Source organism: Castor canadensis, chromosome 5, assembly GCF_047511655.1.
Source record: "Castor canadensis chromosome 5, mCasCan1.hap1v2, whole genome shotgun sequence".
Taxonomy (NCBI): Eukaryota; Metazoa; Chordata; class Mammalia; order Rodentia; family Castoridae; genus Castor; species Castor canadensis.
In genome coordinates, this window is record NC_133390.1 from 25953444 (window position 1) to 25966634 (window position 13191).

Genomic DNA, 13191 nt, shown 5'->3' on the forward strand with positions numbered 1-13191 from the left:
CTGTGGGAATGCCACTGGACAAGAAGGAGCACTCTGAAGGACTTTAAGGAACTCTCAGGAAAGTAGAAATCAGTTCTCAATCAGGTATTTCTGAGTCGAGATTAGGAGATATGGGGATTAAATGTGGAATGTGTGCTCAGGAGGTAGGACCCCTAGTGAAGGATGAATAGTGTTAAACTGGGTCTAGGGGAAACATTAGAAAAACAATAATAGTTAACATTTTACTATAAATCTTATTTCCTATAAATTCTGTACCTGGCTTCATTCTTTGTCCTCCCAGCCTCCCATAAAGCATTTGTCCTTCCCATAAAGCATCCGTAAACAATTTTGAACTGAATGAGAGCTGGTAGACTTACTAGTAATTACGTATTTTTATGTTTCAAAGTGGTAGGCTGAGGTCCAAGGAAATAGACAGGTTCTATTTAATTCTCAGAGAATATTTTGAGGACAAAATAAAAAACTAACACCACTTAACTCCTGGCTTAGCCTGTCTTCTGTTGCTATAACAAAATACCCAATGCTGGGTAGTGTATTTTAAAAAATTTACCTAATTAACATTTTGGGAGGTCCAAGAGCATGGGACCCGCCTGCTTGGTTTCTAATGAGGACATCATGCAAAAAGCAAATAGATATCCCATGAAGAGCGGGAAGGGGTAAAGGAGTTAGCCAGCTTTGTAAAAACTGCTCTCACGAGAAACAACCCACTCAACTATCATGGGAACAACACTGATCCTTTCACAAGGACAGAACCTCCGTGAACTAATTAACTACCTATTAAACATGTGCCCAACTTTCAAACACCTTTACGTTGAGGAATTAAACCTCAATATAAGATTTGGTGGGGACAAATCATATCCAAATCATAGCAAGTTTCTACCTTCATACCATAAGACTCCTTTACTTCTTTTTAAACTTGTAGGAATTTCACAAATAAGTAGGTCAGTTCTTATTTTCCCTATCCAAAAAAAATATATATAGTTTAGGCAGGGCACCAGTGGCTCACACCTATAATCCTAGCTACTGGAGAGGCAAAAATCAGGAGGCTCTAAGTTCAAAACCCAGTACCACCAAAAACAAAACAAAACAAAAAAAAACCCTTGTGTTTTATGCTACTTGAGGACATTAGCAGTACTTCAAATGTTTAAAATTATTACTCTAAGAAACTAAGCTTTGTCGTACATAAAATGTAAGACACCCTGTTACTAAGAACCCCATTAATACAAATAAAAATAACTTACCAAGAACTGTTAGCAGAACTTTCTTATTTGCAACACCAGGAGCTTTTTTCACTTTGCACTGATATGTGCCAATATCTGATAACTGCAAATTTGTTATATTTATTGATGCATCACCAGATTTGAGATCATCACTTGTAAAATGTAATCGCCCCTTCAGGCCTTCATAGTAGTCATCATAAATTTTGTCTCCAGAATATAAAATAATCTAAAAGAAAAGCAAAATAAGACAGAGGGACAAACAAAAAACTTGTCTCATTAAAGGAACTCTGGATATACCACAATTCTATAGAATAGTAAAAATAGTAAAAGAACACTGTATTATGAAGAAATCTATGGCTATCCAAATCACATAAATGAGAAAACAGAAAGGGGAAAATGGAACATGTGGGTATGATTCCACTCTCTCACGGAGAAATCAAGACCCAACACAACTGTGTGACACAGCCCCGCACTAGAAGACACTTGGTGACACTGGACAAGCACGCAGAGTTGTCCATTCCCGTGCACTATATTTTCCAACTGCCGAAGGTACATATCAAGTATATAACATCAAGTACTTACTGTTCCTTCTCCCTCAAAAAAGTGAATAATTTACCAAATCATCTAACAAGAAAATTAACAAACTTACCAAATAACCTAACAAAAAAGATATTTATTTTTTTAATACTAAAATACCATTGAGACACCGGGGGTCCTAAATTCTAATACGTAAAATAAGCTTCTTAAGATTATATGTCCTTAGGTTAGCAAAACGTTTCAATGAATCTTCTGTGACTAAGCAAAGACCACTTCCTATTTCAGTGAATTTTCTGAGCCACTATTACAGGCTTTGACAGCAATCATGAAAGGCTAGATTTAGAAAGAAAATAAATCCTGTTCTGGTCATATGAGACTCAAGGCCACAAGTAGTGGCAAACTTAAATAATAATCAAGAACATGTCTATACTCTGCAAATAATTCTCTTATCTGAGAAGCTAATTATGAGCAGTATAATTGGGGGAAAATGTCATCCAAGAATACACTTCTCCACATTTATTCTGTAGGAACTTCTTGAATGGAAGGACTTAGGATTTTTCTATATTTCCAACTCCCCTACAACATTTACTCCACACCTAATTGACTAAAGATCTCATGTGTGTTTGTGTGTCTGTGTATGTGTGTGTATGCATTACGTGCCTGAAACAAGGATGCACTAAACAGCAGTTTGCTACAAATATATAAAAAGCAAATTGAAGGATCCACAGCTGACTTAGTTTGTAAACACGAGCCATTATCCATCTTCTTGCCATACCCACTTAGCAACCTCAACACTGAGAATCCACAATGAGGATCATTAGCTTCCTCTGTATTAAACTGTTGACTTATTTATTGTGTAAGTCCAATCTATTCTACTTTCAAGAGCTCATTTTGCCACTACACACAGTTTATAAATCTTCTAAGAAAGGCCTGGCAAATAAGATACATCCCCATTGTGAGTTATTTTGTAAACTACCTTAATATTTTCCTATGAAAACTTTATAAACAGTAGCTATGAAATGGGGAACTAACATTTACCAGGCGATTTTTACATGTCTTCATTGATTCACCTTCACACCCTAGAAAGCATTACGGCATTGCCCACCATATGACCAAAACGTCTAGCCTAAGGAGAGCAGTGGTTCTCACACACCAGCCTTTGCAGTTGCACACTAAATTGCAAGCTAGATCTTCTTGATTTGGCACAGTACATGGACAGCATTCCTCTTATCATTCATAAGCTGACAACACACTTATGCATACAGTGTTTCTTGAATTCTTACAACAACCCTGAGGTAGTTTACTCATAAAGAAACAGAGGTTGATGGACCATGGGAGGCAGTCAAGGACAGTACAAAGGATAATCAAAGTATAGGTGTGACAGTTACAGAGAACTGGATTCAAATCTCAACTGCCAGCTGTGTGACTTGGGTTTGTGCCTACCAATCTCTTGACCTGTTTCCTCCTTTTTATATGCTCACCTTAGAGTGTTATTTTAAAGCTTAAATAAGTAAATACAGTCACACTGCATTATATAGAGATATGTCTGTCAACCAGGCAGTATATACATACAGATGGCACATTAGATTATTTCATAGCCGTTTTATATTTGTGTGAACACATTCTATGGTGTTATACGATGGCAAAATTCACCTAACAATGCATTTCTCAGAATGCATCCTCAATGTCGAGCAGTGTATGGCCGTCTAATTCACCCACATTAAACACTGCCCAAAGACATAGTATGCGGCAACTGGTGACTAAAGTAAGAACACAGGACATAAGACTAGAAACTGCTCCAGTCTAGTCCTTCATGTCTAAGTCCTTAGCCATGATCTGCAAGGTTAAATATTTTAACATAATGCAGCTGAAACTCTATGCAAGCATCTTCTTCTGCATCAATCTCTTCCTAACTTTTCCACCTTTCTTTTGAGTTAGATTTGAGGCCAGGTTTTTAACCCAGAATGGACACTCAAGGGCAAGTGGCCAGTTTTTCCCACTTATCTCAAAATTCTTGTAGATAGCAAGGCTGTGGCTCTCACTCAGCCTGGAAAACTCAGAATCATCCTTCCATGAACAGACACACCACAGGCTCAGGACTCTGAGCTTTTTGGTCTCTATTTGCACCTCATTATATTTAACTCAACTAGTTTAAATCAGACAGATGCACTGAAGAGCCAAGCTCTCCTCTCTTAACCACAGGATCAGAGTCCTGGCCTCCAGTGTTTGGGCACTGCACTGGCACAGGAAAAGCAGGACCTCAGTTGGAAGCTGGTTGGTGTTCAGGGTGCTGGCACTTCTACCAAGAAAGAAAGAGGAGCAAAAGGAAGTAAGAGTGAGAGAGGCAGGCAACAGAATATCTGGTCTAAGGGAACAGAATGTGGCAGGATCAATTTATTTTGCTTAGGGAGAAAGAAGGAAGTTCTGGTAGCAGAATCAGGGCAGATGTATGTCCTCAGAGGGAGTAGCCCTAGTCATTGACTATTTAGGAGAGCATCCTAATCATTTTTGTCACAAATACATCATGGGCAAACTGACTGGATTTGCCAAAAAAATTAAATACCAAACTGGACTAAATCAGCCAGTAAGTGTAAGAATCTAATTTTCAATTTTTTAAATAACCCTGTTTCTTTAAGTAAAAGTATAATTTCTCTTTTGTTCTTTTGCTTTTTTTTTTTGAGACAGGGTCTCACTTATATAGCCCAGGCTGGCCTCAAACTCAGGACTCTCCTGCCTCGGCTCTCCCAAGTGCAGGATTACAGGTATGAACCAGCACACCCACCCCCTACAATTTCTTTTCTAAATAACATCATAACAGCCCTTAAGTTCTTGAAACTGTTTTCCTCCCCCTTACCAAATTTTTTTTAATTAAATATATCAGATGAAGGTAATACAAAACATTCAGTGAAAAATGAATACTTAAAAGACAAATCATGGTGTATTTTGAGGTGAGATCACTAGAGCAAGGTTTTTTTGTGTGTATGGGTTTTTTTTTTTGATTTTCCAAATTTTCCACATTAGGCACTTATTACTTTGTTTAGAAGGATACTATAAAGTTATTTTGATATTTTTAAAGTTATGATTACATATCCAACAGACTTTTATATGCCCTAAAGTCATTTAGCTTCTTAAGAAATTCACTGTACTGGATATTTTACTTGAACAAATAAAGAAAATGGGTCTGCAATAACAATATATGTCCATGTTATATTAGGTTACATCTTGTAATCATGCTTCACCAGTAACAGAATCTTTGTGTAAAAATCCAGTTCTGTCTGACCTTTGACACAGTGTGGCTTACATGGCATCCCAACATACATGCTCACTGCTGCCTCAACTTCACACCTGCTCCAGACATCCACCACGATTCCCTGCCTCACCACACAAACTTTCAAATGCAGATTTCCAGAACTCTCACTACCTCCTCTTCTTCCCCAAAGCAGTCTATAAGAGATATTGTGACCTTTTCCTCTTCTGACATCTTGGCTTCATTACATGACCTCACTTTCCATCAACATGATGCCGTCCTCACCTAAACCAAGCCTGAGTACCAGGAGATTTCTTCCTAGCTCCCCACACCACTTTATGTGAGGAGCACGACCATGGACACATAAAGACAGCTGTACAGACACCTGCAGAGTGAGCAAGTGCTTATCAAACTCACCACTTGATCCACCTGCTGATTATCGGATGGTGACAGCAGCCATTCAATGTCTAGAGGTCCCTGGTCTTCTTGACTAAGGGTAAACTTGCATGGCAGATAGGCAGTTTCCCCTTTGGCTTTTTCAATGTTCTGTTCAGGAGTAGTGATACTCAAACTTCTGGTGAAATCTGGAGAAAGAAACATGTACATGGGATTAAGCATTTGCAATTACTCTGCACAGGGCCTGTAGCCACTTGGGGAGACAAAAGATGGGGTTTGGATCCACAGGGATGGAGTTCAAATTCAGTGGTGGCTTTGTAAAAAAGGAACAGTATTAATGCCACGTGCTTCCATACAGTTCTCTTTGACACTGTGATCTTCCCAACAGTACATACAATAAGTTGGTACTGGTTTACAATTTCAATCTCCCTGCAGATGTTTAAAACTGAATTTGGCTACAATCTCTGAAAGTTGTGTCACACAAATTCAAGGCTACATTAATGATGCTTGCCACATTGCCACGCACATATCCCAAACTCATTTTCAGTGGGGCTCATGCTGATTTGAAATATTTTTCTAAAGGATTCTTTAATTCCAAACTTTTATTAAACTTGACTCTGTAACTTGTGTTGAATGCAGAAATATTTCTAAGCCATACGTTTTGATGAGGATAATGCAAAAAGAAAGGAAAACTATTGATTTATATATAGGGGTACACTGTCTAGAAGTTTAGTCAGTGACAGACTACATATGACCTTGCTCTCAACAAGGCTGAAAAATCCCTGTTGTCCACTGTTTCTACTGTACCTTTTGTGTGTTTATATACACAAACACCATTCTGTTAGGGTGGCCTCCACTTGAGTTTATTTAAGAGATGGTTTACTCCAACTGTCACCATGCAAGGGCTCAAAAGTCTCCTTGCTAATGGATTGGTATAATAATGCTAGCATCTCTTAATGTAGAAAAGTAGAAATAAGATATAAGCAAAATGATTCTATTTTTAATATGAGAAAAAAGTATAATGAATTCACATTTTGTTGTTTAAAAGGAAAGCAATTTGGTTCATATCAGTTTCTACATAAAAAGAGTATTTATTTATTTATTTATTTATAGATGAGGTCTCACTATGTTGCGTTGGTCTCAAACTCCCAATTATTTGGGCTGCAGATGTAGGTCAGAACTACAACAACTGCCTAGGATGTGTGAGGCCTGAGTTCAATCTCCAGCACTGAAAAATAAATTTTTTTAAATAGCTTTGTTAACACAGGGGCTGAGGCAGGAGGATCATGAGTTAGAAGTCAGCAGGGGCTACAGAGGGAGACCCTGTCTCAAAAAAGAAAGTATGTTTGAGCAAAATTAGCAGTAAGTGAATCCAAAGTCCTCACTCTCCATTTTGTACTGCTTTTCAAATAAAAAATTCCAATAGAAGAAACCAAAATAAAGGGTTAGGGCATTAGGCATGGCACGATGCATTCTATTAATCAGGAAATAAGCTTAACACAAAGATTATCAGACATAAAATGTTAGTAAAGTTGAAGCAAAAGACTGGGAACTAAAGAAAAACCAGGGTACATTTAAGACCATTTATATGCAGGCACCATCCTAGGCATTTAATAGCATTTAAGGACCTTCTGCAATTTAAAATGTATTCTCTACAATTCATCCCTTGACTTTGAGGCTGGCCTTGTGGAGTGCTGACATGTGATTCCATGTCTAAACATTAGAAACCCGCACTGCACCCATTCTTTCTTCCTTGGACCCCTGTCACTGTGTGAACAAACCGCAAGGCAAAGAACTCATGTGTCTCATCAACAGGTGTAGCTGCCCAACACACAGCCACCCTAGAACACACAACGCTGGTCCTTGCAGCCCTGTGAGCTATCCTAGAACTTCCCGCCGAGCCAAATACATGATTTTTATGTTGTGCTGCTCAAGTTGGCGCTGGATTTTTATGTAGCAAGAATGATGATGCATCATCCAAACCCATTGATCACGTCAAATCCACGACATTTTATCTTCCAAAGTCCCTACTGCTGCAGTCTCTATTTCATGTCTACAAAACTATGTAAAATTACATGATTTGAGATGTGTACTATCTCAAATGTTTCTCCTGAATAAATATTTAAACCCCTGGATAAATAAGTTTTATCATTTCTACTAAACTCAGTCCTATGCCTGCCTCGTTCACTAAAGACCTATCCACAATGACTTTTCTGTCCTTACTTCCATGAATGCTCACAGTACCCTAATTCTGGATATACATATGCTACCTCCTTCCTTCCCTTTCTCCCTCCCTTCCTCCTTCTTTCTTTTTTCTTTCCTTCCTTCTTTTTTTTTGGTGAGGCTGATCTAGGTAGTATCCAGGATTTTGTCACAGCTTGATTTGATATTGATGAGCTTTTCTTTCCATGGGTTTTTGTTGTTGCTGTTTTTGGGTGGGACTGGAATCTGAACTCAGGGCTTTACATTTACAAAGCAGGCACTCTACCACACTTCCACACATCCAGTCCATTTTGCTCTGGTTTTTTTTTTTTTTTTTGAAGCCTTTCAAAGTGCACATCCTAATTTGTCATTAAGTCATTGGCTCCATTATCATGAGGAAGAACTGTGATTAACTTTATCTCCTGATGTAGCTCCTCAAACACAGTAGAAAAGAGCATGACTTATATTATTTACTATAATTTTAGAAATGTTGGAAAAAACTAAAAGCATTAACTTGCCAAATGAAATTTCAGCTATTTCAAGTGTTTTTTTTTTTTTCTTGTTCCTTTTGTTTCTGTGAGGAGACTGAATCCAGGGCCTCACACATGCTAGAGAAGCACTCTACTACTCCTCCCCCCATTCATTCCTTTCTATATCCACTAGAATTTTTTACCTGCATTTAATTTATCTGGTTATTAATACTTTATGTATCAAGTAAGATAAGAATAACCCAAGTACACTGCAGAATGAAGATTCCATTTCAAAATGAACCAAGACACAGCCCAGAGAGATAGAGGAAAAATACTTAGGTATTTACTATAAATACCCGAAAAATTACTATAAATGACTACTAAAACTTTGTGATCTCAGTATACTTTTAGAATTTTATTATATGCAATTACTACACCATTTTATATAAGGAACTTAAGCATCTGTGCATTTGATTATCTGTAAGAGGGCCCTGGAACCAAAACCCCAGAGAAATTTTAAACTGATTTTTAAATGACATTCAGTTATTACTTTTTCAAAATAATGTTTAAAACATTCAACTGCTCTTCATTGTGTTGTACTATAAATGAATTGAAATCTCAAGATCCTACAAAACAGTTCTTTGGTTTCCTAGCAACCCTGACACATTTCTCTTCACAGAGACATAGTTCTTCACATGCTGAAATATGAAGCAGTCATAAATTGCATAAAACAAAAGGCAGACACTTGGTTTCATGCACTGATTCTGGAGATTCTTTTCTAATAATGCACAATTTTATTTACACAGCAAATTGATAACTCGCAAATCAAATGCATGTTTTAAGTGTGGTTTGAAAACTGAATCAAATTTCATATTTTTTTATAAATTTAAACATATTCAGAGTGTAATGAAATATGCAGCATATTACCATGTCAGAGCCATTTGCAGAGTTCAGTTATAAGTGCTCAGTACAGGAGTATATAAATAAACTAACTCAATTACACCCCATGTTGGCAGTGATTGAAATAACATCACCCAGTTTTCTGCTGTTTTTTTAATCTCCAATTTCCAAGTCATTTGTTTTTTTAGAGCCTCTCTCTGCCCATTCTTACTTCAAGCTGAGCATTAAAGTGACATGAGTTCATCAAAGAATATTTTTTAGCTCTTGATGTCACCACCTACTAAGACCTTAGAAGATCTATTTCTACCAAGAATGGAGTGTAACTGGAGATAATGGACAGAAAAGGCAGAGTTTTAAACATAGGACATGTACTGATTTCCTTAATTTGTGTTTCCAAGTTAAAGCTATTTGATAACCTGTATACATGGTCTTTAGTGATCTTTTCCTTTCAGCAGTCATAAAATATTGAGAAGTTAGAAAATGCTTAGAAAATTCTATGGTCGTCCTTTTTTTTTTTTTTTTAAGAGAGGTAAATGTGGGAATTTTTAATGTTTTGCACAAGGAAAGCCCTAGAGAAAAGTGAAAAAGAAAAACACAAAAGGAAGCTATGAGGGAAAAGACAAAAACGTAACTACATTAAACATTTTAAGTTACAAATCACCATTTGGTAAAACCACAGTAATAACTATTTCAAGCAAGTTGCTGACAATTAGTGCATAAAAGTATGATACAGCTTATTTTACATATTTTGTAAGTCTTCTCACAAAACACTAAGTACAGAGATAAAATAGTAACTTTACAATGGAGAACTGGTAGGCATACCTTACCCAAATTATCAGTTAGCTTTACCAGAACAGATGGACACCATGTGCCTCCTGATTGAAAAATATCACTTCCATACATACTAATGAATATCCAGTCACAAATGTAGCCATACAGACAGGAAAGAATCTTAAAATTTTATTACTAAGTGAAAGAAGCCAATCTGCAAAAGCTATATTACATTTCACTACAATCCTATGACTTTCTAGAAAGGTAAAACTTATAAAGATAGTAAAAAGATCACTACTGACAGGGTTAGAGAGGAGGGAGGAATAGGCAGAGCACAGAAGACATTTGGGGAAGTGAAACTCTTCTTTATGATACTACAATGGTGGCTACCTGTCATTATGAATCCTTCCATATCCACAGAATAGTCAGCAAGAGTGAACCTAAGGTAAACTATGGATTTTGGGTAATAATATGTCAATATAGGTTCATCATTTTTAACAAATCACTTGGTTGGGAAATGCTGAAAATGGGAAGGCGATGGGTATAGGGGAACTTTATACTTTCGACTCAATGTGAATCCCCCAAAATTCACATATCAAAGTCCTAATCTCCCCAATGTGACTGTGTATGGCCTTTAATATGATTAAAGTTAAATGAAGTCACAATGTTGGAGACCCGAGCTAATAGAGCCCATGGAGGAAACAGCAGAACTTTCTCCATCTAATGAGAACCAAAATGAGAAGTAAGCTGACTACAACAACTGAACCTAAAAGTGTTCTAAATAATAGCCTGTTAAAAATAAAAACTTAATGAGAGAATATGCAACCACATTCCTAATTAAATATAAATTAAAATACAAAATTGTATTTTACATATAAAATTGACAGTGTTTAAAAAATTTTTGTAATAAAAGTCAAGCTTAGCAAAAGTGTTGGAAACTGTGGCAACATGAAAAATAAATCAGAACAACTTATTGTCAACACAGTGGAACATCTGGAAATGTCAATGCTTTAACTCACTTTTACGAATTGTGGCTGCACTCCCACAGTGAAGAGCTCCTATGAGCAAAGACATCATTCACTAATGCACTTTTATTTACTGAAGCACTCTAAAAAAAGAAAACATCTACAAACCACCAGAATGCCTAACCATAGGCAGGAAAGCTCAGGTAAGAAATTCAAGATCACCTGAGACAAAGACCTATAGCAAACATACCATTCCCCTCTAGGAAAAAGGACCTTACTAAAATATGGTTTTTCATGGTAAAACTGACTTCCATCCATATTCATGGAAGTCTGACTAAACATCTGACAGCAAAGACAATCATCTAAATAAATCAGATCTTTCAAAGAGAACATGACTGTAAACATATAATGTGTAGTAACAACCATACTAACATAAAATATTGTACTATGGACTGAATCGTGCCCAATTCACATATCAACAGCATAAATCCATTTGACTGTGTTAGAAATATGGCATTCAGTATCATTAAAGGTAAATGAAGTCATAAGGTAGAGATCTGAACTGATAGAACAGGTGAAGGAGAGGACACTCCTCCACAAATTCTCTCCACCTCGCAAGGACCAAAATGAGAAGGCAGCTGTCTATAAGCCTAAAGAGGTCCCTCACCAGAAACATAATTTGCTGCCACCTTGATCTTGGTCTTCTAATCTCCAGATTTGTGAGAAAACAAGTTTCCTTGTTTAAGCCATCTAGTCTCTGATATTTTGTTATGGAAGCCAGAACAGACTAAAAGGCTGCCTAAAGTTAAATCCAAAAGTATTTAAACATATTGAGAATTCACAAGACTATGGAAAATGTGCTTATCAATCCACAGCCAATAAAGACACCTATGAGGGAACTCCTTAGATATGCCTCCCAGGTAAGGAGGAAATAAGTCATGTACATTAAGATACACAAGTACATAAGAAATAATACTTAACTGCTTATCTGTAAGTCAGGTATTGTACAAGGGGCTTTATGTTTATTATTTCATGTAATCCTTACAAAACTTGTGGAACAGTGTCATGGGTTGAGTGCTCTCAGAACACTCAGGAATGAGAGGCTGGAGCACAGGAGTTACAGGCAGGAAACAATCTTTACTGATAGAGAAAGGCTGAGTGGAGAGACGCACAGTGGGGTCCAGAAACCTGTAAAGTTTTTACCTTAACCTAACTAAAGCCTTAATCCTATAGGATTCATACTAGAATCCCATAGGTCCATTCTTGGTATGTGTGGGCTTCTAGTACCTCCTGGTCATCTGGCTGAGCTGGTTTCTTAGCATCTCCCAGGTCATGGGGGCGTCTGCATTCCTAAGATGTCATAGGGCTGACATATTATGGAACTGCTACAAATCCCCCCAGGGGTTGGAGCAACTAACTGCCGTAAAGGAAATGGGACATCGAGATCTAGTTATTAGCTACTTCCTACTGAGAAGGGACAAACAGGGGCCCCAGTGGGAGTCAGGGGTCCAAACCCGAGGGGGTGTACAAAGGCCCACAGAATAAGAGTGGGTGTAGACTAACATTTGGAGTTTGATGGAGTCTAGGTGAGAAGAAATGAAACACATGAGGTTATGGAGGCATGGACCAAAGCACAGGACAGCTTCAATAACAGCAATGGGTCCCAGGAGAGAGAAAAGCCATGAGAACCAGCTGCCAAGCCAATTGTTAGGTTTCCACCCATCCCAAGTTTGTATGGGGACATGGGCAATTTTTCTGATGTTAGTGGCAATGTTTATTACTGCTTGTCCATTGTCATCAATTTGAAGGCAACAGTCTGAATGGATGAATTTGCCACATAGGCCCCCTTCCTAGAAGATAATCGAAGGCCAGGAGGTTTTGATATATAGTGGCGTGTGTTTGGGTCTGTTGTCTGGCCAGTAATTCTAAGGCAGAAGCAGTCAGGTTAATGATAATTTCTACCACTGCTTGTAACCTAATGATTCAACTGAGCATGTAAAAGGCAGTCTGGTAACCCCAGCTCCCATCTTGTGCCCAAAGATCCATAGGTCTCAATGATCCTCTGGGGCAGCCATTCATCTTCTCCCCACCTCTGATTTCCCCCTATACTGATGTTTCTCTTTATTCTGGTCCCCAAGGTTTCAAAGAGAAGGACTCCCAATTGTTCTCCTTTAGAGTTGGGCAAAAGGAAAAATCTGACCTGAACAATCCCTGTAGTACAACGTTCTGCCCAAATGGGAGGGAGTCTCAAGTAGCCCCAAACAGTTATCCAGAATAACCCATCAGGCTTTTTCCACTACCCTGGAGAAGTACTGGTGAGTACTTCTCCCATCTCAGGGATACCTCGAAATGGATTTGCCTCATTAGTAGGAGAGCAATTTAAAAGGCTGTGGTTGGTTAAGAGATTTGTAGCCATTAGGAGCCATTATTGGGTGGTAATGATGCCCAGTACCAGGTAGGCTTTTCGGTCCACCAGGTTAGGTTTG

At 37.8% G+C, this 13191-nt stretch overlaps 1 protein-coding gene across 2 annotated transcripts in view; it reads right to left on the minus strand.

Annotated features, from left to right (window-relative positions):
- The window catches only part of Cxadr (CXADR cell adhesion molecule), a 58340-nt gene that overhangs the window by 25658 nt on the left and 19491 nt on the right, over positions 1 to 13191 (minus strand). For both annotated transcript variants that reach the window (XM_074072871.1, XM_020151143.2), the window contains exons 2-3: positions 5419 to 5585; positions 1239 to 1443 (exon numbers count right to left, since the gene is read on the minus strand). In XM_074072871.1, the coding sequence (XP_073928972.1) occupies positions 1239 to 1443; positions 5419 to 5585 (372 nt within the window). The remainder of the gene's footprint in view (positions 1 to 1238; positions 1444 to 5418; positions 5586 to 13191) is intronic.